The sequence below is a fragment of the Bubalus bubalis genome, chromosome 4, assembly GCF_019923935.1.
Source record: "Bubalus bubalis isolate 160015118507 breed Murrah chromosome 4, NDDB_SH_1, whole genome shotgun sequence".
Taxonomy (NCBI): domain Eukaryota; kingdom Metazoa; phylum Chordata; class Mammalia; order Artiodactyla; family Bovidae; genus Bubalus; species Bubalus bubalis.
In genome coordinates, this window is record NC_059160.1 from 6,278,950 (window position 1) to 6,304,403 (window position 25,454).

At 46.8% G+C, this 25,454-nt stretch overlaps 2 protein-coding genes across 2 annotated transcripts in view; both read left to right on the plus strand.

The window, feature by feature from the left end:
• Positions 1–7,231: 7,231 nt before the first annotated feature.
• LOC102404945 (histone deacetylase complex subunit SAP18-like) lies at positions 7,232–8,118 on the plus strand. Its single transcript, XM_044942470.2, has one exon. It carries the CDS (start codon positions 7,346–7,348, stop codon positions 7,859–7,861), a length of 516 nt encoding a protein of 171 aa, XP_044798405.2. The 5' UTR covers positions 7,232–7,345; the 3' UTR covers positions 7,862–8,118.
• A 1,067-nt stretch (positions 8,119–9,185) lies between these two features.
• Positions 9,186–25,454, plus strand: part of ARFGAP3 (ADP ribosylation factor GTPase activating protein 3) — a 50,947-nt gene continuing 34,678 nt past the window's right edge. Inside the window, exons 1-3 of the mRNA XM_025282743.3 lie at positions 9,186–9,361; positions 17,637–17,755; positions 24,590–24,662. Of these exons, the coding sequence (XP_025138528.1) occupies positions 9,293–9,361; positions 17,637–17,755; positions 24,590–24,662 (261 nt within the window). The 5' untranslated portion in view covers positions 9,186–9,292. The remainder of the gene's footprint in view (positions 9,362–17,636; positions 17,756–24,589; positions 24,663–25,454) is intronic.

Genomic DNA, 25,454 nt, shown 5'->3' on the forward strand with positions numbered 1-25,454 from the left:
CTATGTTGTCGTTCAGTCACTCAGTTGTGTCCAACTCTCTGTGACCCCATGAACTGCAGCACGCCAGGTTTCTCTGTCCTTCACCAGCTCCCGGAGCTTTCTCAAACTCATGTCCATCGAGTCAGTGATGCCATCCAGGCATCTCATCCTCTGTCATCCCCTTCTCCTGCCTTCATTCTTTCCCAGCATCAGGATATTTTCCAATGAATCAGCTATTCGCTTCAGGTGGCCAAAGTATTGGAGTTTCAGCTTTAACATCAGTCCTTCCAATGAATATTCAAGGTTGATTTCCTTTAGGATTTAGGATTGACTGGTTTGATCTCCCTGCAGTCCAAGGGACTCTCAAGAGTCTTCTTTCAGCAGCACAGTTCAAAAGCATCAGTTCTTTGGCTCTCAGCCTTCTTTATGTCATGTGTTATAAGTCCCATATCGCTGAGCACTTCTTTCCCATTTTTTTTCCATTTTTAAGGCATAATTTACACACAGTAAAATGCACCCTGTTTAGTGTATAATTTGACAAATTCATCTAGTCATGTAACCATCACCACAATCAAGATGTAGAACTGTCCCCTCACCCCTCAGATTTCTCCCTGCTCCACTGTAATCAACCCCTCCTTGTATTTCCAGCCCCTGGAAACCACTGATGTTTTATTTACATAGTTTTGACTTTTCCAGAACATCATATGAATAGAATCATACAGCATATAGCCTTTTGAGATTGTCTTATCTTTCACTTCACATAATTCATCTGAAATCCATCTACATGGTTACATGCATCAATACTTTATTTCTACTTACTGTGAGCAGTTTCCATTGAGTGGATGTGCCATGGTTTATCAGTCCAACTGAAGGATATTTGGCTGTTTCTCTAGTTTCTGATGATTACAAATAAATGTGTTATAAATGTTCATGTATAGGTTTGCAAGTATAGGTTTTTGTGTTAACATAAGTTTTCATTTTACTTTTCAATTATTTTTTATAATATTGTAATGTTATAAATATTACAATAATGAGGCTGTATATTGTCACCCTGCTTATTTAACTTGCATGCAGAATACATCATGTGGAATGCTGAGCTGGATGAAGCACATCTCAGATGTGCAGATGACACCACCCTTATGGCAGAAAGTGAAGAGGAACTGAAGAGCCTCTTGATGAAAGTGAAAGAGGAAAGTGAAAAAGCTGGCTTAAAACTCAACACTCAGAAAACTAAGATCATGGCATCCGGTCCCATCACTTCATGGCAAATAGATGGAGAAGCAATGGAAACAGTGACAGACTTTATTTTCTTGGGCTCTAAAATCACTGCAGGTGGTGATTGCAGCCATGAAATTAAAAGACGCTTACTCCTTGGAAGGAAAGTTATGACCAACTTAGACAGCATATTAAAAAGCAGAGACATTGCTTTGCCAACAAAGGTCCACCTAGTCAAAGCCATGGTTTTTCCAGTAGTCATGTTTGGATGTGAGAGTTGGACTATAAAGAGAGCTGAGCACCAAAGAATTGATGCTTTTGAACTGTGGTGTTGGAGAACTCTTGAGAGTCCCTTGGACTGCAAGGAGATCCAACCAGTCCATCCTAAAGGAAATCAGTCCTGAATATTCATTGGAAGGACTGATGTTGAAGCTGAAACTCCAATACTTTGGCCACCTGATGTGAAGAACTGACTCACTGGAAAAGACCCTGATGCTGGGAGGATTGGGGGCAGGAGGAGAAGGAGAGTACAGAGGATGAGATGATTGGATGGCATCACTGACTCGACAGACATGAGTTTGAGTAAGCTTCGGGAGTTGGTGATCGACAGGGAAGCCTGGCGTGCTGCAGTCCATGGGGTCACAAAAAGTCAGACATGACTGAGTGACTGAACTGACTGAGGATTTCAAATCATGTAACCCATTAAAGGAGGTAATGGCATCAGCTTAAATTTTTATTTAAAAAAATAATCAATCAAGGGGAATCCCCTGGCAATCTATTCGATAGGAATCTGTGCTTCTACTGAAGAGAGCACAGGTTCCATCCCTGGTGTGGGAACTAAGATCCTGTAAGCTGTGCAGTGTGGCAAAAACAAAAACAAAAACAAAAAAAAACCAAAAGGACACTTCTGTGTATTTCCAAAAGTGTGAAATCAAGAAGGACCCTACAGGGTCCTCCTGGGTACAAAAGCCCCTCCGTGTCCCCTGTTTCTTGTTTGTGAAAAACGAGTTTAGTTTCCCAGGACTTCCCTGAGTTCCAATGAGGGAATGCAGAAACAAAGGATAAGCAGTCCAAAAACTAACTCATCAATGAAGCAGAGACCTAGTTCCTCCTCACAACAATTATCATAACAATCTGATGCATATCTTTGAGTTGTTCTGCAGAAACTAAGACCCGGCCCCTCTCCCCACCCACCCCAGGTGGAGGATGTTGATGACATGCTGACCCCAGACTGGTTGGAAGGAGAAGGTTCCTGAAACATCATCCTGTTAACTCACCACCAACCAATCAGAAGGAAGCCCATGAGCTGAAACCCTCACCTGAACGTTGTCTTTAAAACCTATTCCCTTGTTGCTCTGCGACACAGGGAGCTAAACCCAGTGCTCTGTGACAACCTAGAGGGGTGGGATGGGGTGGTAGGTGGGAAGGAGGTTCAAGAGGGAGGGAAAGATTTGTATACCTATGATTGATTCATGTCGATATATGGCAGAAACTAACACGATATGGAAAAGCAATGATCCTCCACTTAAAAATAAATGAGTTTATTAATTAAAAAAACAAACATTCCCTGAAAGCCATTGAAGAGTCTAGGTCTTTGAGCATGAGCTGCCCATTCTCCTTGCTTGGTGCCTGCAGTAAAGGCTGTGCTTTCCTTCACCACAGCCCAGTATCTGTTTGCCATGGCAGGCAAGCAGACTAAAGTCTCTTCCGTAACAAGTGCACTGCCTGAGCATATAGAGGTTGGTGGAAATCAGATAAGGCTGCTCCTGATTCCATGAAGTCATGTTCAAAAGTATCTGCCCTGTACAGAAATGGCATGTCTAAGAGCTAGTGTTCACTTTGTAAAGAAAAAACACGCTGCCTGCCATTCCAGTGCTACAAGGCTCAAGCCAGTACCCACTGCGGTCACCCTCTGACAGTGCACTGAGGGGGATTCAGAATGGAGACCAGCAGAAAGCATGTGCTTTGGATACTGGCCCCTAGATAGTTAAGATACACAACTAAGGAAACACTTCAGAGACTGCAGATTCTTGTGTCTTCCCATAAAGAGAAAAGTGCTAAAATCATTGAGATGTCTGTTATTTGTGATTTGCAATGATCTTTGGATGTTCAATGACCACTTTTTCCGGGGGAAAAAAAAATCATATATATCCAGGCTCCTCCCTTACCTCTTTGAAACAGTACTTGAAGGTAGTGTGAGAGGCGGTCTCCTGAGCTGCCGTCCTCAGTAAGGCACTGGACAAAGAGCACTCGCACTCAGCACAAACGAAAGTCCACAGGGGCAATGATAAGGTCTGTGCTTATTCTCACTTTGTGATCCATCATATGACTGTCTAAGCATGTCTAGTTTTTCCTAGAGTGGCACTGGGCTTTCAGCAAGGTCCTGTTCAACAGAATAAACTAAATATTGGGTTGGCCAAAAAGCGTGCATGCACACTCATTCATGCCTGACTCTGCAACCTCAGGGATTGACCCCGCATCTTTTGTGTCTCCTGCATTGAGCAGGCAGATTCTTCACCAACTGTGCCACCTGGGAAGTTGAAGTTGAAGCGTAAGTCACTCAGCCATGTGCAACTCTTTGTGAGCCCATGGACTGTAGCCTGCCAGTCTCCTCTGTCCATGGGATTCTCCAGGCAAGCATACTGGAGTGCATAGCCATTCCCTTCTCCACAGCTCTTCCTGACCCAGGGATCGAACCTGTATCTCTTGTGTCTCCTACACTGAGCAGGCAGATTCTTTACCAACTACACCACCTGGAAAGCCCCTGGCCAAAAAGATCATTGGAGTTTTTCCATAAAATGTTACCTGGCTACAGGTAACATAGCTGTTATGTTACCTGTGAGTAAACCAGATGTGAACATCTGGTATACCATGGCATACCAGGCTGTCTTCATAAAAAGTAGAGAGCAAGGACAGTACCCAGAAGACAATGTGGACCTGTCTATTGACTGGGCCCTTCTATTTCTCTCAGATCTGAAGCAATGAATTTCTGCCTAGACTCTTTTGAGAGCAGGAGGACTTCCTATCCTCTTCAGGATTTGGGATTACTGAATTCGGCTTCTACCCCTGGCAGCCATGGCTCTTTGCCTATGGCCCAAGGAAAACTGAATTTGATGCTTTTGCTTTCTAGGAGAGAAGGAAGTGGGTGGGCTTCTACGTCCATGCACCAAAAGTTGGATCCTTGCCCAACGAGGTGTTTCTTTCCGTCTCTCTTGTCTCCATCTTTCTTTTGAAGAAAGACTTCTGATGGAGGTTTTATAGAAAAGACGTTGTGAATGAAGACAGTAAGCTCTCTTTGTTTCTGAGGCCCCTAGCTATTCTAAACTGACATGCTAGTCCACGCTTGGCCTCGAAGAATTCATTAAACTTTTAACTGACTTCCTTTTGCCCACTTGTATGGCAGCCACCTCTTTCCCCTGTTCTTCGCCAAAGGTGACAGAGTTCTGTGTTCCATCTGTCTTGGGGAGGTGCGTCTCTCTTTGGAATTCTGTGTACTTGGTTGCTTTGCAACCTCAGTCCTCTGATGGGCTCAAGTTATAATTTTAAACGTTATCCAGTCGTTTCTCATTATTATGCTGAATCACATTCTTCTCAGCTTTCTACATTCTAAGCCTTTTCCACACATCCTTACTGAATATATTCTATGTGTCAGGCTTTGTTTTAGGTGCTGGGGATAGAAAGATAGACACAATACATCTGATCTCAAAAACTTATATTCAGTTGACAGGAGTATGACATATTAAGGCATTAGGTGTAATAAGTTCTATGAAGAACACTTAAGCGGATGAGAAAAAAACACTGATGATATTTTTTTTTTCCTTTAGTCCTTTTATGCCTCAGTTAGTGTAGATACTGTCTACTTTTCATTGTACATTTTTTCTTCTCAGAGTGGACAATACCCTGAATCTGATACATAACTTGATAAGAAATTATTCTCATCAGAAAGGGTATTCTGTGTCGGGTCAAACCAGTACCGAAGGACACAAAGTTCAGGGACTACAGCAGTGTTGTTGTTGTTCAGTCATTAAGTTGTGTCTGACTCTTTGTGACCCCATAGACTGGAGCCCGCCAGGTTCCTCGGTCCATGGGATTCTCCAGTAAGAATCCTGGAGTGGGTTGCCATTTTCTCCTCCAGGAGATCTTCCTGACCCAGGGATCAAACTTGTCTCCTGCACTGACAGGCAGATTCTTTACCACTGAGCCACCAGGGAAGTAATACTTTGATTCAATACAAGGAAGAACTTTCAGTCAGAGCTGAAACTTACTGCAAAAGTAACTTACTGTTCTGGAAGGTGATATATTTCCCTTCCTTGGAATACTTCCAGCCCTGCAAGCTTCCAGCTTCCCTGAGGGTATATAACCAGACTGGCTGAGAGAACACGCCTCACGGCGCCTCAAAAGCAGAAAGACAACTGCCCAAGCCTTTCCCTGGGTTCACTGGGAGGCTGCTTTACTGCACTGCCCAGCACTGATTCCCCAGCCCTAACCCCATGGTAGGGAGGAGCAGCCCAGCTTCAGAGAAGTGATCTGACCAAGATCACAAAGCTGGGAGGGAGCTGGCTGAACCGGGCCTGGACTCCAAAACCTGTTATCTTTGTCCTGACCCGCGGGCGACACTTATCTAGCGGCTCCAACCCACTAAGCCAAAGAGATGCCCTTCTCCAAGCACTTAAACCCTCCAGGTAGTAACGTCAGCCAAAGGGTAGGAAAAAGCCAGCTTCTCTTCTTGTCTGCTTTCATCATATAAGACCAATAAGCATCTTTTGCCTTAGGAGAATTGTTACCTCTCACTGATTTACCCTGACACGGAATAATGAACTGGTTCAAAATCAGGAAGGGAGTACAACAAGGCTGGATATTGTCACTCTGCTTATCCAACTTATCTGCAGAGTTCAGTTCAGTCACTCAGTCGTGTCCAACTCTTTACGACCCCCTGCACACCAGGCTTCCCTGTCCGTCACCAACTCCTGGAGCTAGCTCAAACTCATGTCCATCGAGTCAGTGATGTCATCCAACCATTTCATCCTCTGTCCTCCCCTTCTCCTCCTGCCTTCAATCTTTCCCAGGATCAGGGTCTTTTCCAATGAGTCAGTTCTTCGCATCAGGTGGCCAAAGTATTGGAGTTTTAGCTTCAGCATCAGTCCTTCCAATGAATATTCAGGACTGATTTCCTTTAGGATGGACTAGTTTGATCTCCTTGCAGTCCAAGGGACTCTCAAAAGTCTTCTCCAACACCACAGTTCAAAAGCATCAATTCTTCGGCACTCAGCTTTCTTTACATTCCAACTTTCACATCCATACATGACTATACATGCAGAGTCAGTCAGTTCAGTTCAGTCACTTAGTCGTGTCCGACTCTTTGCAACCCTATGAATCACACAGCACGCCAGGCCTCCCTGTCCATCACCAGCTCCTGGAGTTCACTCAGACTCATGTCCATCGAGTCAGTGATGCCATCCAGCCATCTCATCCTCCTGCCCCTAATCCCTCCCAGCATCAGAGTCTTTTCCAATGAGTCAACTCTTCGCATGAGGTGGCCAAAGTACTGGAGTTTCAGCTTTAGCATCATTCCTTCCAAAGAAATCCCAGGGCTGATCTCCTTCAGAATGGACTGGTTGGATCTCCTTGCAGTCCAAGGGACTCTCAAGAGTCTTCTCCAACACCACAGTTCAAAAACATCAATTCTTCAGCACTCAGCTTTCTTCACAGTCCAACTCTCACATCCATACATGACCACTGGAAAAACCAGTGATGTACATGCAGAGTACATCATGTGAAATGCAAGGCTGGATAAAGCACAAACTGGAATCAAGATTGCCAGGAGAAATATGAATAACCTCAGATATTCAGATGACACCACCCTTATGGCAGAAAGTGAAGAGGAACTAAAAAGTCTCTTGATGAAAGTGAAGGAGGAGAGTGAAAAAGTTGGCTTAAAACTCAACATTCAGAAAACTATAATCATGGCATCTGGTCCCATCACTTCATGGCAAATAGATTGGGAAAAATGGAAACAGTGACAGACTATTTTCTTGGGCTCCAAAATCACTGAGGATGGTGACTGCAGCCATGAAATTAAAGATGCTTGCTCCTTGGAAGAGAAGCTATGACAAACACAGAGTATTAAAAAGCAGAGACAGGCTTGGTTCTCATGCTTGCTGCTGGGGTCAGAGGTCAGAGTGAGTGTCTCGAAGGCCGGAGAAGAAAGATGGTGGTGCAGTTGGGCATTACCCAGGAGGAAATTAAGAAGGAGCCAGAGAAGCCCATGGATCTGGAGAAGACCTGCCCACTGCTCCTGCGCGTCTTCACCACCAACAACAGCCGCCACCACTGCATGGACGAGTTCTCCCGCAGAAACGTGCCATCCAGCGAGCTGCAGATCTACACTTGGATGGATGCAACCTTGAAAGAATCGACTAGTTTAGTAAAAGTCTACCCAGAAGCCAGAAAAAAAGCCACACACTTCAATTTTGCAATTGTTTTTACAGATCTTAAAAGGCCTGGCTATCGAGTAAAGGAGATTGGCAGCACCATGTCTGGGAGAAAGGGGCCTGATGACTCCACGACCCTGCAGTCACAGAAGTTCCAAATAGGAGACTATCTGGACACAGTGGTCACTCCTCCAAAACGGGCACCACCTCCTTCAGGGCGCATGAGAACGTATTAAATTGTACTTGCTTTTTCTCGAATTTATTTTCCAGTCAGTTATGTAAAATAAACTTTCACTTCTTCCTCCCCTCCTTATTGCCATTAAGCCTTTAAACTCTATAAACAAATTGTAATGCATCTATTTAGGAATTAGATTTGGCTTTGCTATGGTATATTAATAGAAAGTCCAAATATTTCAAGTTCTTCTGTAAAATATGAAAAGTGCTCTTAGCATTCTATGTAAAACTGTATTGTTAAATATATGTTGCAATCATCCTGGGGGAAAAAAAATGAAAGAAGAGACATTACTTTCCCAACAAAGGTCTATACAGTCAAAGGTATGGTTTTTCCAATAGTCATGTATGGGTTTGAGAGTTGGACCATAAATAAGGCTGAACGCTGAAGAATTGATGCTTTCGAACTGTGGTGTTGAAGAAGACTCTTGAGAGTCCCTTGGACAGCAAGGAGATCAAACCAGTCAATCCTAAAGGAAATCAACCCTGAATATTCATTAGAAGGACTGAAGCTCCAATACTTTGGCCACCTGATGAGAAGAGTTGACTCATTAGAAAAGACCCTGATGCTGGAAAAGATTGAAGGTAGGAGGAGAAGGGGGCAGCAGAAGATGAGATGGTTGCATGGCATCGCCAACTCAGTGGACATGAGTCTGAGCAAATTCCAGGAAAGCGTGAAGGACAGGGAAGCCTGGCAGTGCTGCAGTCCATGGGGTTGCAAAGAGTCGGACACGACTGAGCTACTGAACAATAACAATAACTGATATACCCAAAGTGAAGTCGCTCAGTCGTGTCCGACTCTTTGCGACCCCATGGACTGTAGCCTGCCAGGCTCCTCTGTCCATGGGATTTTCCAGGCAAGAGTACTGGAAGCAAGAGTACCGGTCAGTTTCGCCACAGGACGCTTCCCATCCAGGCCTCAGCTTTAGCTTGGGGCAAAATAAATAAATATGTTAAAAGGCGACTAGAAAAAAATCCTGCCCTCGGGCATCGGGAGACGGAAGGGAGGCCCTCGCCCTGCAAGTTTTCTCCTTTGCCACTTGGAGTGGCAGGTTCTGCCGCCCGACTGTGGCCGAGGAAGGAGTGAGTCATCCGAGGCGGTGGTGCCTCGGGCAGCCGTGAGCGCCCGCATAAACCTGACCCCGGTCCGCCTGCGACAAGCACCGCCCAGAGACAAAGCCAGGTAGGGGCCTGGAGGCTTGCGAGCTTCCCTGCGCACGCGCGTGCCGCTCCGGGGCGGGGCTTGAGCGAGCGGCGCGAGGGGCGCGTGCGCTTCGGCGGTGGGCGGGGCCAGGGCGGGGCCGTCGAGAGGCGGGGTCTGATCTTCCCGGGCAGCCCCGCCCCTCGGTCGGCGTCTACCCTCGGGAGGCTGCAACCGCTGCAGCTCTGCCCTTCCCGGTTGGCGGGGCCAGCTGCGCCCCCGTTCTTGGGTGATCATGGGGGACCCCAGCAAGCAAGACATCCTGACCATCTTCAAGCGCCTCCGCTCGGTGCCCACCAACAAGGTAACGGCCGCCAGGAGTGTTCAGGCTCGCCTGGCATCCCTGCGGGATACCGCGGGAGGCCCCTACGGCGCCAGTGGCCGCGGCCGCGGGGAGGAGGAGCCGGCCCGGCCTGTGTGACACGTCGCACTGTACGGCCGCAAAGGCTGGGCCTGGCCTGGGTCCCGGCGGTGCGCTGCCCTCCCCGCTTCAGCAAGGGAGGGGCGGGGCAGGGGGCGCACGCTTAGGTCCAAGGCTGGACGGACACCTGGGAAGTCCTGGGGGCGGGAGGCGGGAGCATCTGGGGGTCCCAGGGGCGTATGGGGCCTGGGAGCTTACGGGGAGGCAAAGGGGGCTTTGAGGGGGCAGCAGAGTGGACACTTGAGTTCCTGAGAGAATTAGGGGTGAGCTCGGGGACCTGAGAAAGGGCTGGAGGGGAGGGGGGCGTACACGGGGCTCCCGCGATTGGGGGCGGACCCCGCAGGCCACCTGTGACCCAGCCAGGAAGCATGCACCGGGTCAGAAACTCCAGCTGGTAGCTCTGGGCAAGCTGATGCCCCCTCCCCACCTTCGAGCTCACCTCTGAGTCTCCCCAGAGGCTCCAGTTGGAGGCTGGTTGGTGCCGTGTCCTTTGGTGGGGGAGCCTCAATCTCCGTGTCTCATGAAGCTTCTAAGTAGTTGCTGCTAAGTGACTTGGAGCTCTTAACTCTTGCTAAGAAAGCCCAGCACAGACCCTTTCCCTTCCTTCCCTTTGGGTGTCCTTGGAGATTGGGGTTTTCCTTTTTTTCTTCATCTCAGGGGCTGTTTCCCACCCCTATGACTCTTAGCACTTATTGCGACTGGCTAGAGATGGATGACACATCAGGCTAAAGTGATACCTCGGTGAGGATCACAGGTTGGCGTGGAACCTGGCCAGTGCAAAGGGCGGTCATGTCAACATGGACTCTCCCCTCTTCTCCGTGACTGTTCTGCCTGGCCCCCACTGCCACCTCCAGAGTGAACAGCTGTTAAGCAGCATGGTCATGAGACAGGGTGGCACAGAAAGTCCCCGAGTTTTACAACATGTAGATGTCTTTCAGTCCAGGTCGGGGGGGGCCAGTATTTTTACAGCCTAAGAGAAATAGGAAAGGAAGCCATTTATTGGAGGTGATATCTGACGAATGTAAGAAAGACCGGAGGAGAAAGGTTCCAGGAATTCTCCAGTGCCGATTTCTTTGCTGTTTTCTTGATTTTCAAATTTCCGTGAATCTGTTTATAAAGAGTGGTTGCTGTAAACTAGATGAGATAAGGATCTAGAGTTAGCAGAGTAGAAACCATATATTTTTGTCTGCTTTATCTCAGAAACACAACATATGTTCTCATTGACTGAACTCATCAACAGGAAGGTGCCCCTTTTAAATAAGAAGTCAGTGTCTTTATACCAAGAACGCTTTTGAAGGACATGTGTGGGCTGGCCTATAAATTGTTGTCCAGACCCCATGACTTCCTGTCACTTTGGGCAGATTACTTGACCATTTTGTGTGCCTTTTTTCCTCATCTGAAAATGGGGCATGAGCCGGGTCTAATTCAGAGAGTTATTGTGAGGATTAAATAAGAAAATCCGAGAAAAACACTTAGAGTAGTACCTGTATATATTGGCCATCGATACATATCAGCTATTTTTGTTATTATTATTTTAATTATGAACAACACACCTGTAAAAAAATTTATATTCTATAGTAGGGTTAATAAAAGTATTGAGCAAAATTAGTTTGTGGTAGTGTTCCACAGTGTGGTGCTACGTTCCTTGACTAAGACTTTTTATTTATTTGAGTGTTAGTAATAAACAGTGTCAGACTTTATGTTTTTGGGCTCCAAAATCACTGCAGATGGTGACTGCAGCCATGAAATTAAAAGACGCTTACTCCTTGGAAGAAAAGTTATGACCAACCTAGATAGCATATTGAAAAGCAGAGACATTACTTTGCCAACAAATGTCCGTCTAGTCAAGGCTATGGTTTTTCCAGTGGTCATGTATGGATGTGAGAGTTGGACTGTGAAGAAAGCTGAGCGCCAAAGAATTGATGCTTTTGAACTGTGGTATTGGAGAAGACTCTTGAGAGTCCCTTGGACTGCAAGGAGGTCCAACCCGTCCATTCTAAAGGAGATCAGCCCTGGGTGTTCTTTGGAAGAAATGATGCTAAAGCTGAAACTCCAGTTTCCAATGAGTTGACTCACTGGAAAAGACCCTGATGCTGGGAGGGATTGGGGGCAGGAGGAGAGGGGGACGACAGAGGATGAGATGGCTGGATTGCATCACTGACTCAATGGATGTGAGTTTGAGTGAACTCCAGGAGTTGGTGATGGACAGGAAGGCCTGGTGTGCTGCAATTCATGGGGTCACAAAGAGTCGGACACTACTGAGTGACTGAACTGAACTGAACTGTATAAACCATTGGGCTTCTCTTGTGGCTCAGCTGGTAAAGAATGCGCCTGCAATGCGGGAGACCTGGGTTCAATCCCTGGGTTGGGAAGATCCCCTGGAGAAGGGAAAGGCTACCCACTCCAGCATTCTGGCCTGGAGAATTCCATGGACTGTATAGACCATGGGGTGGCAAACAGAATAAACCATAGGGCTTCCCAGGTGGCGCTAGTGGTAAAGAACTGCCTGCCAAGGCAGAAGACATAAAAGACAAAGTTTCCATCCCTGGGTCAGGAAGATCCCCTGGAGGAGAGCATGGCAACCCACTCCAGTGTTCTTGCCTGGAGAAGCCCATGGACAGAGGAGCCTGGTGGGCTATGGTCCATCGGGTTGCACAGAGTTGAACACAACTGAAGCGACTCAGCATACACACACACACAATAAACCTTTACCTAAGCAAAGATGGAAACTAGTTATAATGATGTGGAAGAATTAATAAGCATTTTTAAAATGAGAAGGTTAAATAGAGCTCTACAGGAAAGGCACTTAAAAACACTGTGGTTTATTTTTAGAATGCGGCATCCAACTGCTCCCTCTCTGTGTATGGTGAATATTTACTCTGGATCAAAGGTTTACCTCAAAGGGTCAGTTTTCTAGTTTGTGAAATCCTTCCCATCTCAGCTGTTCCTTGATGTTACATTGATTGTTTGAGTTATTCATTCAACAAATACTAGTTAAGCACCTGCAGTGTGCCGGGCACTGCAAAGCACTGAGGATGCGCCGATGGGAAAGGGACAGGTTGCTGCCTTTTTGGAGCTAGTGGTCCTGTGTCTAGAGGACAGATCAAGGGCTGCCTGGTCTGGAGAGAGGCAGCACAGTGAAGGGATGAAGAGTGTGCTCGAGGGCAGACTGCCTGTCTGGGGTCTCATCCCTGGGATACTACTTCCTGGCTATGACCCTTCACTTCATATTTCCTTAGTTTTCTCTAACATGGGGATAAGACTGGCTTTATAAACTTTGCAGGGAACTTGAAACATGCAAAGTGAACATGGAGGGCTCTTGTTGGAAAAGTATTAAGAATTTCAAGATGGCACAGCAGAGCATTAACCACTCATGGGCCCTTCTGCGTGCCATGCAGGGCCCCATGTGAGTGAATGCATGGATTACACACATGCCCAGAAGCTGGCCCTGATGGGGATAAGAAAAGTGCCTTCTTATACAGTTGTTAGAAAGATTCCGTTGACCAGCAACAATGCCTGGCATGGAACATATTAGCTGTGATTTCTATAGTAATTATTATTCTCACACAAGGCAAAACAAACTGCTAGTCCAAAACTAGTTTTATTACCATGAAAGCTGATATTTTGTTTAGAAAACCATATCTCCACTTTGGTTTGTTACTGTTGTTCAGTCGCTAAGTCATGTCCAACTCTTTGTGACCCCATGGATTGCAGCACTCCAGGCTTCCCTGTCCTCCACCATCTCCCAGAGTTTGCTCAAATTCATGTCCTTTGAGTCAGTAGTGCCATTCAACTGTCCATCCTGTCGTCCCCTTCTCCTCCTGCCTTCAATCTTTCCCAGAATCAGGGTCTTTTCCAATGCGTTGGCTCTTTGCATTAGGTGGCCAAAGTATTGGAGCTTCAGCTTCAGCATCAAGTCGTTCCAATGAAAATTCAGGGTTGATTTCCTTTAGGATTGACCGGTCTGATCTCCTTGCTGTCCAAAGGACTCTCAAGAGTTTTCTCCAAGACCACAATTCAAAAGCATCGATTCTTTGGCATTTTGGTTTACAGTTGCATATCAAAGCACAGTAGAGTCCCCGTTTCAGCAGGAGAACCAAGGCAGCACTTGTGAGAGCCAGGCTGGGATTTCTAGCTGTCCTCTGACTTCAGCCTCCATAGGTCACAGTCTTGGCTCAGGAGCTCTTCGACCACCTGTGTTTGCATTTGGTCCGTGCTTTGTATCAGGCTCAACGCTCAGAGCTCAGCTCAAGCGAGCAAGGCCCCAGCCCTCATGGAGCTACATTCTTAGTTGGTAGGTCAGGAAGATGCTGAGGCCGCTTGTTAGAAGCCCTGATGCTGTCTTTTCACAGCCAGCCTTGCAACTACCTCGGGAGTGATTCTCGGACTTGCCTGCTCTGGGCTGTGTGCTCCCAGCCTCTGGGTCATCTCCCTGCACAGGGCCATTTCCCGCATAGGCTTTTGCCACTTACTGCCCTTTTAGACTCTATTCTTGATGTCCCAAATGCCACTTGTACCCTGTCTAGAAAACTTTGCATCCTATCCTTGCTTTCTGAGGTTCAGCATTATAACTAGTGTTGTCTTCCCTGCTAGGACTCCTAGACTGCTGTGAGTTCCACAGGCCACCTTTGTACATCACTCCATGTGTGCCAGGGGCTTCCCGATAGTGGCAGCTGTTGGCTGAGTGAATGAGGAATTACAGTGGTCTCTTGCAGGGGGATGGCACCTTTGGCAGAGTCGGTCCCACTGTGTGGCAGCCCACTAGAGGGGATTCCTTACTCTAATGGCCATTACCCCGGGGCATCTTCATTTTCATGTCCTGGGTGGTCCTGCTGCTGCTAAGTCGCTTCAGTTGTGTCTGACTCTGTGCAACCCCATAGACGGCAGCCCACCAGGCTCCCCCGTCCCTGGGATTCTCCAGGCAAGAACACTGGAGTGGGTTGCCATTTCCTTCTCCAATGCATGAAAGTGAAAAGTGAAAGTGAAGTTGCTCAGTCGTGTCCGACTCTTTGCAACCCCATGGACTGCAGCCTACCAGGCTCCTCCGTCCGTGGGATTTTCTAGGCAAAAGTACTGGAGTGGGGTGCCATTGCCTTCTCCATGGGTGGTCCTAGTGGTAAGGAATCTGCCTGCCAACGCTGGAGACACAGGAGACTTGAGTTTGATCCTTGGGTCGGGAAGATCCCCTGAAGGAGGGCCTGGCAACCTACTCTGGTATTCCTGCCTGGAGAATCTCCATGGATGGAAGAGCCTGGCGGGCTCCAGTCCATGGGATCGCAAAGAATCAGACAGGACTGAAGCAGCTTAACGTGCATGCGTTTCTCCTACATTAGTGGCCTGTTGGGGGGAAGGGGAGGGACTCAGCAAGTGTTTGTGGGATCAGTGCCACCATCCATTTCTTAATACCTCAGGCTCTGCCATGGCGTCTGGCATACAGCAGGCAACCAACAAACACCGAAGTGAATGACCGGTGTCTCTCATGTCAACTGTCACCCCTCCACCACTATTCCCATAGGCTTCATGTGAACCTGTCACCCTGAAGGGCTTTGGAAAATCCACGTGTGTTTTCACGCATGTATTGCCCTCGAGAGGCCAGAAGCCAGATCTCTCTTCATGGTTAAAGTTGGAACAACCTTCACAGAGGGGGCTCTGCCTGACAAGCATATCTGAAATTTGGGAGCTTTTAAAAAAACCTCCTATTCATGGAGTTTTTACTGTTCTGTTGTTCTGGTTTTAATTCATTACAAATATTAATTCCATGACAAGCACTGTGTATTTTAGAATACTCTTATGTCTCATTATTAGATGAAGAATGTTTGACTGCAGTCAGTGTTGAGAGGGCTGGCGATAATTTTTGAGCTGGTGCTATTTTTTACAAATTGTTCATTTGATTAATATATTTACTGAATGCTCAGTGTGGGTACATCACTATTTTTCAGGCTCAGTGGGAGATAAAAAAATACACAGAAAACATTGATTGAGCTCTCACCATTCTGGGCTGTGTGCTGATGAGGGAGGAGGGGTCCCCAGGACCCTGTAGGAGTGCCAGGCACCCTCTGTGCAGGAGGGGGCATGCTCCGTGGGCGTGAGCTGTGTGTCTGTTATAAAAGTGGCCTGCAGAGAGTGGAGGGGGCAGAGGTGGTGAAGGACACAGCGTTCCATGCAGCGATAGGTCTCCATATCAGTATCCACTGCAGAACTCAGCATCTTAAAACAACAATCACAACTCGTCTCACACAGCTTTTGAAGGCCAGGAATCTGCGGAGAGAGGGCGCTCAGCTGGTGAAAATATGGGTTTCTTTTTTTCTTTCCTGGAAAACAATTCGATTATTAGTGGAATTCTTAACAGTCCTGTTGTTGCGACTCTTAATTAATCAGTAGTGTTAATTTCCATGACAAGCACTGTGTCTGTGCTCCTGTTATCAGATGAAGAATGTTGACTTGCGTCATCGTTGATGCTGGCAGGTTCAGGGCCTCTCACGAGGCCACAGCCACTGAAGGCTGGGGCCTCTACTCGAAGCTCACCCACACGGAGGTCAGCCGGCCTCCGCTTCCCACTGGCTGGCTGTTGGACTGAAGGCCTCGGTTCCTCCCCACGTGGGTCTCTCCACTAGGCTGCCCAGTGACCTCTGGACATGGCAGCTGCTGTCCTCCAGAGCCAGGGATCCAGGGAAGAGGGAGCCGGAGAGAGAAAGGAAGCCGCAGGGCCTTTTAGGACCGCACCCGGAAATGACACAGCAGCACATCTGCCGTATCATTGGTCACACAAGTCTCCTGGGCAGAGTGAGGCTGGAGATCACATGAGGGTTTAGGACCAGGATTTGGGATTCCCTGGTGGCTCAGACGGTAAAGCATCTGACAAAGCATCTGCCCGCAATGCGAGAGATCTGGGTTCGATCCCTGGGTCAGAAAGATCCCCTGGAGAAGTGAAGTGAAATCAAAGTCGCTCAGTCGTGTCTGACTGACTTTGCGATCCCATGAACTATATGGTCCATGGAATTCTCTAATCCAGAATACTGGAGTGAGTAGCCTTTCCCTTCTCCAGGGGACCTTCCCAACCCAGGGATCGAACCTAGGTCTCCCACATTGCAAATGGATTCTTTACCAGCTGAGCCACAAGGGAAGCCCCGCCCTGGAGAAGGAAATGGCAACCCACTCCAGCACTCTTGCCTAGAAAATTCCATGGATGGAGGAGGCCTGGTGGACTCCAGTCCATAGGGTTGCAAAGAGTTGGACACAACTGAGTGACTTCACTTCAGTTAGGACCAGGAGGGCAGGATCCCAGGGGCATCTTGGAGTCTGGCTACCACGCTCTTGGCCTCCTCTGGCTGAGGAGGAAAGAAACATGCGTGAACGCCTGCCATCTGGTGGAGAGCAAGGGACCGTAAGGCGTTGGGCGTTTCCCCAGGATGTTCCTGTCTAGTGTTTGTTCATGTGATGGGGCAGGAGCCCTGTTGATGCTTCATGCATGCGTCATATTTGAGATGATAAACATATCTGAATTCACTACACATACCGCCGAGTGTTATAATAACCTGTATGTGTGTGCTTCAACTCTTTGTGACCCAATGGACCATAGTCCACCAGGCTCCTCTGTCCATGGGATTTTCCCAGCAAGAAATACCGGAGTGGGTTGCCATTTCCTCCTCCAGGGAATCTTCCCGACCCAGAGGTGGAATTCGTGTCTCCTGCATCTCCCACCCTACAGGCGAATGCTTTACCGCTGAGCCACCAGGGACGTGTTATAATAGATACACGGTAATATGTAATTTATTATGTAATTAATGCATTGTATTAATATTTATATTTATATATAATATGTGTAATATAATAATATCATAAATGAAGTAGAAATTTGAGCCTTTTTTAAAAAATCGAGGTGAGATATTTTCTAATAGCCAGTTCGTTTATTTATTTGTTTTTGGCTGTACCGCACTGCTTGTGGGGTCTTAGTTCCCTGACCAGGGCTTGAACCCAGGCCCCAGCAGTGAAAGCGCTGAGTCCTTTATCACTGTACCACCAGGGAATTCCCTCTAATAATCAGTTTAAATTGTGAGGCTTAAGCAGTTTTCAAGCCAAATCCTGTTATCGTCCTATGGGATGGCTGATCTGGCGAATAAGAATCAATTGGTGACTGAGTGTTGAACTTTTCTTTCAGGTGTGTTTTGACTGTGGTGCCAAGAACCCCAGCTGGGCCAGCATCACCTACGGGGTATTCCTGTGCATCGACTGCTCGGGGGGCCACCGGTCCCTGGGCGTCCACCTGAGTTTCATCCGGTAAGGGGGCCTCTCTCCTGGGGGCGGGGGTGAGTACAACGTTCCATGGGCCTCTCTCCCCTTTTCCTTTATGTTTGCTTTGCCATCAAGTAACAAGAGAGGTAGATTGAGTCATGGAGATTTAAGTCTATGGGTAACTGAGTAAACTGGGAAAATGAGTAATTTTCTATTCAGTTGCTGTCTGTAGAGCCTGGCCCAAGAGCCGAGGCAGTGGTGTTGAAGACACAGTCAGAGTCTAGGGTCTGAGGCAGGGTCTCAGGGTCTAGGGTCCTTTTCCTTTGTTGCTGTTGTTCAGTCGCTTAGTCATGTCCAACTCTGCGACCCCACGGACTGCAGCACGCCAGGCCTCCCTGTCCTTCACCATCTCCTGGAGTTTGCTCAAGCTCATGTCCATCGAGTCGGTGATGCCATCCAACCATCTCATCCTCTGTCGCCCCCCTTTCCTTTTTTGTCTTCTGATAATGAGCAGCACATGGGAGTCTTGCTCTGACCCTTCCTGGGAGAAGGGGGGTTCTGTCTGTCCATCACTTCTTCAGCCTTAGTTACTTAAGTCAGGGGGACCCTCGGAGCTGGGTTTCGCCTCAAGTGTAATCCGACAGCTCAGCCTCCCAAGGACATTAATAGAGCTGGAGGGAATGATTTTTGTATGAAAGATGTGTGCAGTGTGAAGCCTTTTTTCTTAACCTCAGATGTGTGTTGCCTGGGCTCCTCTGGCGAGTACCTGTCTCTACTCTGACCCTCTATGGGGCCTTTGTGGGTACTAAAGATACCCCACATTCCAGTGGGAGGCTGGATGTGCCCTTGTGTGAAGTTAAATACATTCAGATAAGGATCCCCAGGCAGGCTCCGGGCTTGGAAGCCAAGCAGGGCATGCTCTCGAGTAGTCCTTGCCTCTGCAGGGCACCCCTGTGGCTGAGATCTCCCCGTGGCTGGCCTCCCCCAGTCAGTTCACCTGTTCCCTGCCTGTTATGACTTTAGGAATACACTGATCCTATAACATGATTACCACAAAGAGTATTTGTTCCCATGGACTAACCTATTAATATTATAATTTTCTACTGTATTAACCTAAAAAGCTTTCTTTATGTGCTCTCATGAATTCTTTTTCTCAGAAATCAGTTTATAAGAGCTGCTGCTGCTGCTGCTGCTACATCACTTCAGTCGTGTCTGACCCTGTGTGACCCCATAGACAGCAGCCCACCAGGCTCCCCCGTCCCTGGGATTCTCCAGGGAAGAACACTGGAGTGGGTTGCCATTGCATTCTCCAATGCATGAGAGTGAAAAGTGAAAGTGAAGTCACTCAGTCAAGTCCGACTCTTCGCGACCCCATGGACTGCAGCCTACCAGGCTCCTCCGTCCATGGGAGCAGAACGCGTTAATTATTATAGCCATTTAACTCCATAGGCAATGATTTAGGGAAGGGAATTCTCTTGTGTGTTCTTACTACTTTCAGAGCATCTATCAGTTTCCCGTCTTGTCTTTTCTTTTTCCTTAGATGCAGGATATTTTTAACACACTCTCTGGTCCTCATATCTTTTTTAAATGTGGAGGGATGTGGTTGCCAGGGCAAGTTTATCTGCGTGTACTTTTCCCCCCAGGTCGATTGTCACCAGGTAACACATGGTGACCTACTCTGCCCAGAGCTCGAGATGCCCAGACTCTGTGTGCAATTGGCTGTCTTCCTCTCTGCTCGGCCCCGCCCACCGGAGCAGGCCCTCCCTTTTCCCCACCACACAGCAGCCTGCCAGTTTAAACCCTCCCAGGAAACGAGGTGGCTTTCTGACGTGTCCCCAGCTGAGGGAAGGGCTGACTGGGAGCCCGACTAGACTGGGCAGCAGGGTCTCTTTGGGCTGCTGCAGGTTTAATTGCCACCCTTGGAAAAGTTAGATAAATATAACCGGGTGAATCACAATGCTTGTACATGATTCAAAAACAGCCATTAAGGAAAAAAAAAATCTCTGTATGTATAACTGAGGGCAGCAGTTGAGGATTTGAGCAGGAGAAAGTCAAGGATGATAAGGGTATTTAAGGATTTTTTTTTCAGAGGTAGAGGGCTGCTCTTTAAACATTTTTCATTGATTTAAAAAAAAAAATGACAAACATAGTTCATTGGGAAAAAAGAATCCAAACAGTCCTAGAGTGGGAAGTGAAAGTCCCTCCTCTAGAACTCCCTTCCCTCTTTCTCTCCCTCTGCGAACCAGCCACACATCACATGCGTATGCACACGCACACACACACGCACACACACACACACAGAGTCCCATTTCCTAGGCATGAACATATTAATATTAACAGTTTGGCATGGGTGGAATGTTTATTTAATAAGAGCTGTGTTTTGGGTTTTTTTTAAGTAGAATTTCAAGTCAATACATTTGCAAAGGAAAAAATCATGAACTCTGGCTTTTGCCAAGCAAAAAGGGAAAGGGAGGTTAGGCATCTGCGGAAATGGCCAACTGCTTGGGGAGCCGCCAGCAGAATGGACCTGGTGGCGTGGCCCCGCCCCCTCCCCACCCCCACTCCAGGCCCAGAGCTCTCCCCCCAGGGCCTGTGACACCAAGTCTCCCTGAGCTCCTCTCTGGCTCTGTTTCTTCTCTAGTTCACCATTAAGTGTTTGACAAGCCATGAGAGGTGCAGGGGGTCTCAACCTTACGTCATTGGGCTGGGGCTACAAATACAACGTAAACAGTAAGATGGTCTGTACAGAGCACTGATAGAAAGAGCGTCTCCTTCGGCTTGGAAAATTGGGCAAAGTTTAAACAGAAAGTAGCAGTCGCAGTGAACTTCAAAGGCCTGGTGCGATTTTGATAACGGAGAGACAAGGAGGGCAGCCCTCGGACAGTAAGAAAAAGTCTGGAGGGACTTCCCTGGTGGTCCGGTGGCCAGGACTCTGTGCTCCCAGTGCAGGGGGCCCAGGTTCAACCCCTGGTCCGGGAACTGGATCCCACAGGTCACAGCTAAGAGGCTTCCCTGGTGGCTCGGTGGTAAAGAATCGGCCTGCAATGCAGGAGACATGGGCTCGATCCCAGGGTCAGGAAGATCCTCTGGAGAAGAGAAATGGCAACCCACTGCAGTATTCTTGCCTGGGAAGTCCCATGGACAGGAGAGCCTGACCGGCTGCAGTTCATGGGGTCGCAAGAGTCGGACGTGAGTTAGCGACTAAATCACCACCGCCGCCACTGCAACTAAGACCCGTAGCAGCCAAATAAATAAGCAAAAGAAAATGTGTAAAGATGGGAAAAAAGTGAAATATCTGGTAGCTAGTTTTTAAAGCATAGGAAAATGAAGAGACGTTAGATTCAGAGGGGAAGGTCTCGGTGACCTTGGCAGGGTCTTGATTGACTGCCAGGCTGGGAGCTGAAACTTTATACTCCTGAGGCCCATGAGGGGTGCACTCGGGAGGGGAAGACTGACGTGGGCCTGGGCACAGTGGGCACCCCCGAGGTTCACGAGGCAATGCTGGGTGGGCCCTGAGAGTGAGGACGCTGGAGCTTGGCTGCTGGGGGTCTGAATCCTGCTGCCATCCCTTACAAGCTCCAGGTGAGCTCCTTACATCTCTGTGTCTCCATCTCCTTCCCTTGAAAGTGATGACTAGAAGGCTTATACTCTACCTAGGGCTTTGGCAGGAGTGAGCAAATGAACTCACATGGATCCTGGCTCGTGGCAAGCCGCCAGCTTGTTGACAGTGATCAGATCTGAATTATCTGGGTGCTGGCTTAGTGGACGCAAGAGGAGAACCTTTTTATGATGTTAGCTTAGAAAGGCAACACCTCTCGTGACCTTGAATTAGCCCGTCAGGCCAGTTATAAACAAATGGCTGCCTGAAAGCCGTTGCTGGGCTTGTCTGTGAGAGTCTAGATTACTAGTTATGGTGTAATTTACTCCACTTAAAATTTTTGATTCCATGATAACTTTGTCATGTTTATTTGTGAGATTCGTTCTGATTTCATAAGTTTCTGAAATCCATTTAAATGCTCTACTTACAAAAAAAAAAAAGAATACTGGCTACAGCAGCCATGAGTGAAGGTAATTCATGCAGTTTTTAAGGCAGTTATGTTGACATATGAGGATTACAGAAGTTGTGGGAAACCTGTTTTTTCACTGACCTGATTTGTTAACAGAAGCTGTTTTGTTAAAGTGACACTAATTCTCCAACTTCTCTTGCTTTCCTTGCTTTACTTTTTATTAGCACTGTCATGGACTCTTGTCTTTTCCACTTCTCTTAATCTAAATTAAAGGTGAGATACAGCCTACAGGGAGTCACCTCCTCCTATAGCCATGGGAACCGACAAGCAGTTCGAGCGGCCTCTTAAGGTTGACTATATTCAGAGTCCAGTACTATCAACCTTTTATTTTGAAATTCCAATGTTAGCAGAGAAAATCTCTGTCAGGTCAGTTTAAACACAATCAATTCTTTCTTTTATTTCTAAGAAATATAGAAATATTTGGCTTGAGGACTTCCCTGGTGGTTCAGTGGTTAAAACTCCTAGTTTCCAGTGTAAGGGGTGTGGGTTTGATTCCTGGTCCAGGAACTAAGATCCCACATGCTATGAGGTGCAACAAAAAATAGATAAATAAAATACAAACACCTTTGTATAAAAAAAATGAAATACTTGGTGTTTTTTTTTTAAAGATAGTTTACGATTAAAAGTTGTGAGGCAGGTTAGCAAATCTGAGTACTTACAGCCTTAATTTTAGGACTTTAAAAAATATTTAAAGTGAGGTACCTATTTTGTGCCTGTGCTAGGAGTTGAGAGAAAAATATGGGGTGTTCCTGTCCTCTGGAGCTTGCTGCTTAGAACAGTGTGACAGAGTCACCACAGTGATGATGGCGGTGCTGGTGGTGATGGTGGTGGTGCTGGTGGTGATGGTGGTGGTGATGGTGGTGATGGTGGTGGTGATGGTGGTGATGATGGTGGTGATGGTGGTGCTGGTGGTGGTGATGGTGGTGGTGGTGGTGGTGCTGGTGGTGGTGATGGTGGTGATGGTGGTGATGATGGTGGTGATGGTGGTGCTGGTGGTGGTGATGGTGGTGGTGGTGGTGCTGGTGGTGGTGATGGTGGTGATGATGGTGGTGCTGGTGGTGATGGTGATGATGGTGGTGCTGGTGGTGATGGTGGTGCTGGTGGTGATGCTGGTGATGGTGGTGATGTTGGTGATGATGGTGATGATGGTGGTGATGGTGGTGATGTTGGTGATGATGGTGGTGCTGGTGGTGATGGTGGTGATGATGATGATGGTGATGATGGTGGTGGTGATGGTGGTGGTGATGGTGGTGGTGGTGGTGGTGCTGGTGATGCTGGTGGTGGTGATGGTGGTGATGATGGTTATGATGGTGGTGGTGCTGGTGGTGATGGTGATGATGGTGGTGATGATGGTGATGATGGTGGTGATGGTGATGATGGTGGTGCTGATGGTGATGGTGATGATGGTGGTGATGCTGGTGGTGATGATGATGATGGTGGTGCTGGTGGTGCTGGTGGTGATGCTGGTGACAGCGATGCTATGACTATATTGATGGTGGCATGAGAATTTTACCATATGGTATTGACCGTGAGCCAGCACCTTTCCAATATTAGCTTATTTAATTTCTATAAGAGTGAAATAGATACTACTATAATTATCCCTACTGTACAGATGAGGAAAGTAAGATGCAGAGGTTGAGTGATTTCCCCAAGGCCATGCAGCTTGTAATGACAGAGTAGAGATTTGCACTTTAAAGCTCCCTCCAGAGGTTGTGCTGTTGACTGCCACCTTGCGTCCCAGGAGGTAGGGATGGCACCTAACTCAACCTGTGGGAATTCATGAAAATGTGGTGACTAAGCAAGATCTTTCAGAGAAAGAATTTCAGAACAATATACATAATTTAATCACCTTGCTTGGTATTCAGATTCCAAAGAAAGATTTTTTTGTCTTTATAAGAAATCTGTTTCTTATAAAGTAGGGTTTAATTTTTTACTTTTCATATGTTACCATGAAGTCAGTTTGTCCTATGCATATTTAATAATAATATGTATTAGTATTAATCTTAAGGTAGCTATTGGCTTCAAAATAACGTCCTAATATTTACAAAAGTTAAATGATACCAATAGGCAGAGAAATAAGAGAAACAGGAAAGGCAGCATAAAAGGATATTTTCTGATGAATATGGAGCTTCTTTTCTTTTTACCTTGCCCATTTAGTAAAGGATGGAGGTTCAACCTGTACCCATTTCAAAATGCCCACGTTCCTTACCAGTTAGTGCGGGAAAAGCTGGTGTTGAATGTAGGGACGGCCTTGTGTTTTGCTCATGTCTATGGATTCAATAGGAAGATTTCTCATATTGTCTACAGTGATCACTTGGTAAATTCTTACAGTTAGGGCCTATAGTTCCTGCTTTTGCCTTGCTCTTAGATTATAAACACGTCGGGTACAAGGTATGGTGGTGATAGGAGGCACACAGTTTTCGCTTCAGCAACATTAAATCCTGGGTTTTCTCCCCGCCCTGATGGTCGTGATGTTGAGTGGGTCCCTTCTACTTGACAAGACTGTGAGCATTCTCCAGGCTGCTGTTAAGGGTCAAACTGGACAAATCAATAGCTGACCTGGAAAAACTCCAAATAGTACATCGCTTTTCAGAGCCTTGGCTTCTAGGAAGGGTGAGAGGGTCCAGGAGCAGCTTGTACCGACTGTCATTCACCCGGGAGCCCCAGCATCCCAGAAGCATGTGTCACTGTTAACGGAAACTTAGGCTTCTTCAGGATCCTGCAGATTGAGGAAATCTTATCCTCAAGAGTCAAGTGGCTTGATTCTGGGGACGAACAGTATTAACATTTCAAAATATTTTTTTCCATTTAGATCTACAGAGTTGGATTCTAACTGGTCTTGGTTTCAGTTGCGATGCATGCAAGTTGGAGGAAATGCTAATGCAGTAAGTTCATCTCAGAGTTCTCATTTTCTTCTTGTACACATATGTGTTGCGCTCGTGAAGAAGTCCAGCATTTGCATGTAAGAGTTCAGGAGGCTCTGCTCGGTGGGAAGACATGCTGGGCTTATGAGCTGGATGACCCAGATGGCTTGTTTATCCAGAAATCTATTAGAAACCTGTGAAACAAGAAGCCCTGGGCTAGGATACAATGATGGACAAGATGACTGAGACTCCTCCCTTACCAGCAGAGACAGAGAGCAAGTAAAGAATAACCAAGAAAGTAACAGGTGGTAGTGCTTTGAAGAAAAAGAAAACAGGAGTGATGATGTAGAGGAACTGGGAGGCTTCTTTGTGATAATACAGTTTTTTAATATCTGAGGGTTCTTTTGTACTCGGATGTACTGCTTTGAGGTTCTTTTATCTCAATTTTATTTATCAAATCTACAAATTAAAAAAAGCCATTTTCCAAATCTTCAAATATAGTACGTAAATATCATGTGTCAATTTATAAACTTCTTAATTTCTCTGTAAAAGTAGCTTTTGAAGTGTTCAATTAACTTATAATAAAAGAGCAAATTTCCTTAACCCCATTTACAAACCTAGCTAAGGATCCTCAATCATTTTCAATTTCATTTACAAATTCAATATATCTGATTTCTAAAACACTAAACTGGCAGCCTTACAAATCTAGCCAGCAAAATCTCCCTTTATATAAAATACCATTATATGCTTATAGCGGTATGCCAAAATGATATAGGTTGAGTAAGTAGAACTCCCTGAGACATACCATTATAT

Excerpts from the sequence above, each read along its gene's own strand:
- LOC102404945 (XM_044942470.2), top strand. The coding sequence starts at position 7,346 with ATGCTTGCTGCTGGGGTCAGAGGTCAGAGTGAGTGTCTCGAAGGCCGG.